Source organism: Bison bison, unplaced genomic scaffold (assembly GCF_000754665.1).
Source record: "Bison bison bison isolate TAMUID 2011002044 unplaced genomic scaffold, Bison_UMD1.0 scf7180017864524, whole genome shotgun sequence".
NCBI lineage: Eukaryota > Metazoa > Chordata > Mammalia > Artiodactyla > Bovidae > Bison > Bison bison.
In genome coordinates this window covers 583034-589204 of record NW_011495075.1, presented here as the reverse complement: position 1 = coordinate 589204, position 6171 = coordinate 583034, and the positions used below count along the sequence as shown (strand labels likewise).

Sequence of the window (6171 nt, the reverse complement as noted above, 5' to 3'; positions counted from 1 at the left end):
CTGTGAGAGTGAAGGCAGGCGGGGGCCAGGCCAGGGCTGTGGCAGGGGGGGGTGCGGGCCAGGGCCCCCCGGACCCTCTCTGCCTGGACAGAGCCCAGCTTACCTCCAGGATGGGGCAGGGACGACACGGGGGCCCACCTTGAGCTCTGAGAGCAGACGGGCCCCCCGGCAGGGCGCTGTGGGGGGTGATAGCTCAAGGTGCCTGCTGTGCCACTGGACTCGACCCCGGCTGAGGAAGGGCCTCAGGGTCCACAGAGCTCCAGGGTCAGCACAGAACCGAGGCTGAGCACCTGGATGCTGATGGGGGCACAGGGGTCCTCAGGGTCCTCGGTGTCCCGGGGATCACACATCCTGGGGTCCACACGGAACCGAGGCTGAGCGCCTGGACGCTGAGGCGTCCCGGGGCCACAGCAGTCCTCGCCTGTAACAGCAGCCGGGGCAGCCCCGGCCCAGCCAAGGAGACAGTTTGCTGGACAGGGTGGGGGTCCTTCACGGACCTCGCCACCAGTACAGAGCCACAAGAGCTACAGAGCCTGGCTCTAGGAAGACCCACTTGGAGATATTTAAGTGCTTCTCTGTGACCCTCCCCCCACCCCAGGTTGCTAACTGCTTCGATCCCCACTTGGAAATCAATCAGAGCTTGGGCTGAAGTTCTGGGCAGACTCTACTTCTGACCACACACTGAGCTGCAGACCCGGGACCTGGCGGGGCAGAGAAAACACTCCAGGGCTCAGCCATCTCAGCGCCTTACAGAGGGGGCGAGGCCTGCAGAGGAGGGCCTGCCCCCTCTGGGAGCGTGGCTGCCACTGACGTGGACACGTTCCACAGAGCCCCATGCAGCCCTGCTCCTCACAGCTCAGGGGCACGCCACCTCCAGCCCGGGCCCCCGAAGGACGGGGAGAACATCCTGCCCTGACCTGCTCAGAACAGAGCAGGGCCTGGGAGAAGGAATTTCAGCCACCAGAATACCTTTCGTTTAAAAATATTTATTAAAATAATGATTAAACCTGAAAAAAGAATCTCCAGAAATTAGCCCTTGGCACAGTATTTCAAGAATCAGCAAAAAAAATTAAAGAATAAAAAAAGAAAGAAAAAAGAAAACCCTTCCTGCTCTCCCGAGACCCCGGTGCGGTGGGGAGGCCTGCCACCCCCAGCCCAGGGAGCAGGGAGGTTCTCGGTCACAGGCTGGGTCCAGGGCCGGCCCATCAGAGCAGAACCCAGCGTCAGGGAACAGGTGCCCTCGTGGGGCCTTGACCTGGAGCAGCTGCTGTGCGCGGAGCCTGCAGAGGCCGGGGCGGAGCCTCTACCTGCCCAGGGGCTCCACGATCTGCTGGACATAGTGCACCACGTTGCTATGCAGCTGGGGAGCTGTGGCGGCAAAGGTCTCCTTGGCGAGGGTCTGGGCGGCCTTGCTGCCCGCCATCATGGCGTGGTACAGCGGGAGGGTGTACTTCTGTTTCCCCTGCGAGAGACGGCTCGTGCTCAGGGCCTGTCAGGGCCTGTCGGCCAGCTCAAGGGTCTGCCCCAGCTCCGCCCCGGGGCCCATCTGACAGCCCAGTGGGTCTGCGACCCAGCCTCCTGTTGCCCCAGGGCCCAAAGGGATGTGGATTTCCGTGCTGGAAGGGGTGGGGGGCTTCCCAGACACAAGGCCTTGTGTTCTGGAATCTTTTCTCAGAGGCCACAGACCCACACGGCTAGGTCTCCACGGTCACGTTCCTGGATATGTCCACACGCGACAGAACCGAGTGGGTGGGCACGCAGGAGGCTCCACATCTCAGAGCTCCAAGAGGTCAGAGGTCCGAGGCAGCAGCACACGGCCAGGACTGCAGTGCCTAACCCTCAAACGGGGCTCCGGAGGACCAGCCGCAGCCAAGAAGGAAGCCGTGCCCGCACATCCACACCGAACGGTCACACACAGGATGCTGACCCGAGGCGGGAGGCTCCGGGGCTCGGGAGGCAGCCTGACCCAGCCTGGCCCCAGGCTCCTGCCCTGCTCTGGAGTCAGGGAACGACCTCCCCAGCAGGCCGGCTGGCCTCTGAACCCTCCAACACAGGCCTCCCCAGGTGGCCGGACCCTTTGCTCAGCTTCCCTCGCTTCTCCTAGCCACTGGCCTCTCCCCAGACCGGCCTGGCTGATGCATGACCCGTCTCGCCTCCCTCCCAGCGTCCGGTCAACGCTGACCAGCCCCTCCCCTTGGGCCTCTCCAGCTAACCAGCACAGGTGCACAGACCGGGCCGTCTCCCCCACAGGGCGGCACCACAGCCTGCTCTCGGGACCTGCCAGGCCCTTTGCCTCAGAGATGGCAGCCTGCATGGCCCTGCCCACCGTGTGCCCAAGGGGGACAGGGAGCCGGGGGCACCCACCTGGCTGTGCAGGAATTCCTTCACTTTCCAGAAGTCCTCCTGGTGGTCATTCTTGAGGACAATCTGGCCCCATCGCAGCCGCAGCTCTGCATTCTGGGCGTTTGAGATCTTTGGGTACGTCTCTCCAAGTTTCTTCACGTTCCCTGGAGAAAAGAAACGGGTCATGAAAGACTGCCAGCAGAGCCCCACGCCGAGGAGGCCGCGGCCTCCAGGAGCTCCAGAGTCACGTCTCTGAGGGCTCCAGGCACCCACTCATCCTGAGCCTTTGGGCCCGACGCAGTCGCGCCCTGGACGTGTGCTTGCCCCAGCTCCACAGCTCCTCCAACCACCTTCCCTTGACGTCACACAGAGGGGGCCGTCCCTGGTGGGCTAGTGCTTAAGACCCTGCGCTTCCGAAGCAGGGGGCCCAGCTTCAACCCCTGCCTGGGGAAGTAGATACCACATGCCGCAACTAAAGAATTCGAACGCCAAAACTAAGATCCAGCGCAGCCAAATGAATAAGTAAATAAAATAAGCATTAAAAAAAGTATATCAGCGGGCCGGGAGGAAGGTTCAAGATGGACGGGACACATGTATACTTATGGCAGATTCACGCTGATGTACAGCAGAAACCAACATGATTTTGTAAAGCAATTATTTGCCAATGAAAGTTTTTAAAACTATAAGATAAAATGTATACGTGTATCATCCCAACCTCCAACAGTCTTCCTCCCCAGACCAGAGCGTGTGCCCCAGACGCTCTGCCCACCGCGCCTCGCACCAGCACGGGCTAGCCGGCTTTTCTGGGGTGCAGCCCTTGGTACTATTTCTGGCTGAGAAGCAACAGGGCACTCGTGCTGAAGGGCGGGAGCCAGGCAGAGCTGCACCCCACCCCACCTACCAGCTGAGTAAGCTGTTGGTGCCCCGGGCTCACAGAGCAGCCAGGGGGATGAGAGGGTGTCACGGCAAGGGAGACTGCCCCGCACAGCCAAGGACCCCGTGAGCCGCTGGCTTCACGCGTGTGGACGCTCCACCCCACGCTGGCCCGCACCCCCCCGCCCCCGCGCCCCGCTCCCAACAGGTGTCAAGAGGCCCGCCCTTTCTCACCAGGAGGGAGTGGGGACTTCTGCAGGATCTTATCCAGGAAGTACACCAGCTGGTAGGTTTTCCAGGCAGAGGTGGGCATGGCATTGATGGCCCTCGGGTCCAGCTCCTCGGCCGCCCACAGCTGGGCCAGCTCCTCAGCCGGCCTCATGAGCGAGTCCCCGGGGGAGAGGTCCGGGAGGTAAGGTGGCCAGCCCGGGGTGTCCAGCCAGCGATCAAACTCCAGTCCTGCTTGGCAGAAGAGAAGACCCTGTCAGAACTCCCCGGCAGTGCCACGGCCAGCCTGCCGGGGCTCCCGAGACCTCCCACCTCCATCAGCCCCAAGTGCTCCCCCAAGGCGGACACCACTGCCCACACGGCTACTGCTCTGCAGGGTCCCAGCCCCCGTGACGCCTACAGCCCCGGCTGCCCCCCTTCCCACCTGGGCCTATTCTGTGCAGAAATGAGCCCTCAGGACGACAGGGGACACAGCCCACCCCCACGAGCAGAGCAGCTGTGCTGAGGCTCCTGTGCTCTGGGGTCCTGCCCTCAGCAGCCGGGAGCCCCGCCCTCCCAGCCGGCGGGGGAGCTGGCTGGATGGGGCCCAGCAAAGAGCAGGGAGCAGGGGCAAGCCTCCGGGCCACAGTCAGTACTCGCCCCCAGGAAGCAGGCCTCCCACCGGCTCCCCAGGCAGGGCAGCTGCCCTGGTCCTGCCCAGGGAGCCCCTTGGGGCGGCAGTGGCCTGGGCAGGGCTCAGGATCTGACTGTGTGTCTCAGAGACAGGGAATCCAGAGGGCAGAGAGGAGCAGAAAGGCCGAATGGGGGAAGGAAGCGGGGGTGGCGGAGGTCCTTCTGTGGGGTCCTGGGCCACCCCAGAGCGCCACCCCCAGGGGACACACTGGTCCCTCAGGGCGGGAAGCAGACCCCACCCTGCACAACCTCCTGGAAGCCCTGGGCCGGCTCCTCTGCTCACCCGGGATGGAATCCACCCTCTGTTTCTTCAGCTCAGGGAAAGAGTCCAGGAAGAAGTCCAGGAAGTCGTCAGCTAAGATGCTCTGGAACTTGAATTCGTCCACGTAGGCCTGTGAGGACGAAGGGGAGGCACGGTCAGCTGCCCAGAGCCCCCACTCCCCACCCAGCGGGGCCCCCTCCCCTCGAGCTGATTACCTTGAGGAAGTCGTCAAACTGACCCTGGTCACCCACCAGGTGGGCCAGGTAGGAGACGAAGCAGAAGCCCTTCTCGTAGGGGGTCTCGTTGTAGGTGTCGTCTGGGTCGACCCCTGCAGAGAGCTCTGGATTCAGAGCGACTGACTCCCACCCCCAGGGCAGCTCGGCCAGGAGTGCTCCTGACCCACCCCGACCTGTCTCCAGGGTCTCGAGAGGGATTCCAGGAAGAGCCCGGGGTTGCTGTGTTCGTGGGGTCTTCCCAGCCCCATGTCAACCCCCCGTGTGGCCGCCCACCAGAACAATGGGGGTTTCTGCAGATGCTCTGGAGCCAAGTTAACTAACTGTCCATCCACAGGGAGCTCTCCATTGGAGTCAGAGGCTTCAATTGCACAGAAAGGTTTCAATTAGTCACACGTGGAAATAACAATGTTAGGAAACAAAAACCTCGAAGCAGTCATGGGCTTTCTGGGTCACGCTCTCTGTCATGTGACAAACCCCAAGGGGCTGAGCTGACCAAGGACAGGGGGCGGCAAAGGGCCTCGAGAGTGACAGGGACCCAGACAAGCAGGGCAACATGGAGTTGCTCAGGACTGGCCGGAGCAGCTCCGAGGGCCTTGGGGGCTCCTCCCGCCCGAGGGACCGGGGTGCGCTGGCGGAGCCGCTAGGGCTCCGGCCCACGGCGGGGCGGGAGGGCCCTGACCTGGCTCGATCCTCACGCGCAGCTTGTTCAGCGGGTGGTCCTCGCCCGTGACGTCCATGTGCTGCCGCAGCAGCGCCCGGCCGGTGGCGGCTTCCAAGCAGGTGTAGGCGGGCCCTGTGGGGCAGAAGAGGAGCTGGCACCTCACGTGCGCCTCCCCAAGGTGCCCTGTGAGCCGGGGTGCTCCCCGGAGACCGCGGGCAGGAAGGCTGTGGCCAGCCGACCCTCGGCCTCTCTTCTGCACACCGTCCCGCTGACAGGGGCCTTCTGTGCAGCGTGATGGTGTCTGCAGAGACAGGAGTCTGACCTTCCCATCTGACCGTTCCTATCGACAGGAGACACTGTCGCCAAGCCTTTCCTCGGGTCCCCGGCCTCCTCCTGGCAGGACGGTGCGCACCAGCCACACGCCGCCTGCGAGACGCTCTGCCCTGGGGCGGCAGCCCGCCCGCGTCAGGGCCCAGCGTGCATAGCGCTCAGAGGCCACTGCGGGGCTCCCAGCGCTGAGACCGCCTGCTCCGTGCCCACTGATGAAAGAATAAACCTCTACACACTTTCTGGGAGGCAAGAGACAATATGTGCTAAAAAAAAAAAAGCCCTTTAAAATGTTCAAGTCCTGACAAGCACGTTTCAAAGAATTTACTGAAATCATCTGAGATACACATGAACCTGCGTAAAGATGTTTACCAGAATATTATTTTGTTGGAAAAATGAGGGACTCCCTGGCAATTCAGTGGCTAAGAGTGTGCTTCAACTTCAAGGGGTGTGGGCTCAACTCTTGGTCGGGAACTGAGATCCCACATGCCCCTAGGTGTGGCCAAAACAGCAACAACAACAACAACAAAACAGTAAGGTTTTTTTCTGTTTAAATTAAAAAAAAAAAA

The 6171-nt window shown here is 62.2% G+C and overlaps 1 protein-coding gene across 1 annotated transcript in view; it reads right to left on the bottom strand.

Moving 5' to 3' along the window:
• Positions 1-970: 970 nt before the first annotated feature.
• Positions 971-6171, bottom strand: part of RNPEP (arginyl aminopeptidase (aminopeptidase B)) — a 22512-nt gene continuing 17311 nt past the window's right edge. The window contains exons 10-15 of the mRNA XM_010831114.1: positions 5294-5407; positions 4594-4706; positions 4400-4508; positions 3451-3675; positions 2365-2507; positions 971-1462 (exon numbers count right to left, since the gene is read on the bottom strand). Of these exons, the coding sequence (XP_010829416.1) occupies positions 1304-1462; positions 2365-2507; positions 3451-3675; positions 4400-4508; positions 4594-4706; positions 5294-5407 (863 nt within the window). The 3' untranslated portion in view covers positions 971-1303. The remainder of the gene's footprint in view (positions 1463-2364; positions 2508-3450; positions 3676-4399; positions 4509-4593; positions 4707-5293; positions 5408-6171) is intronic.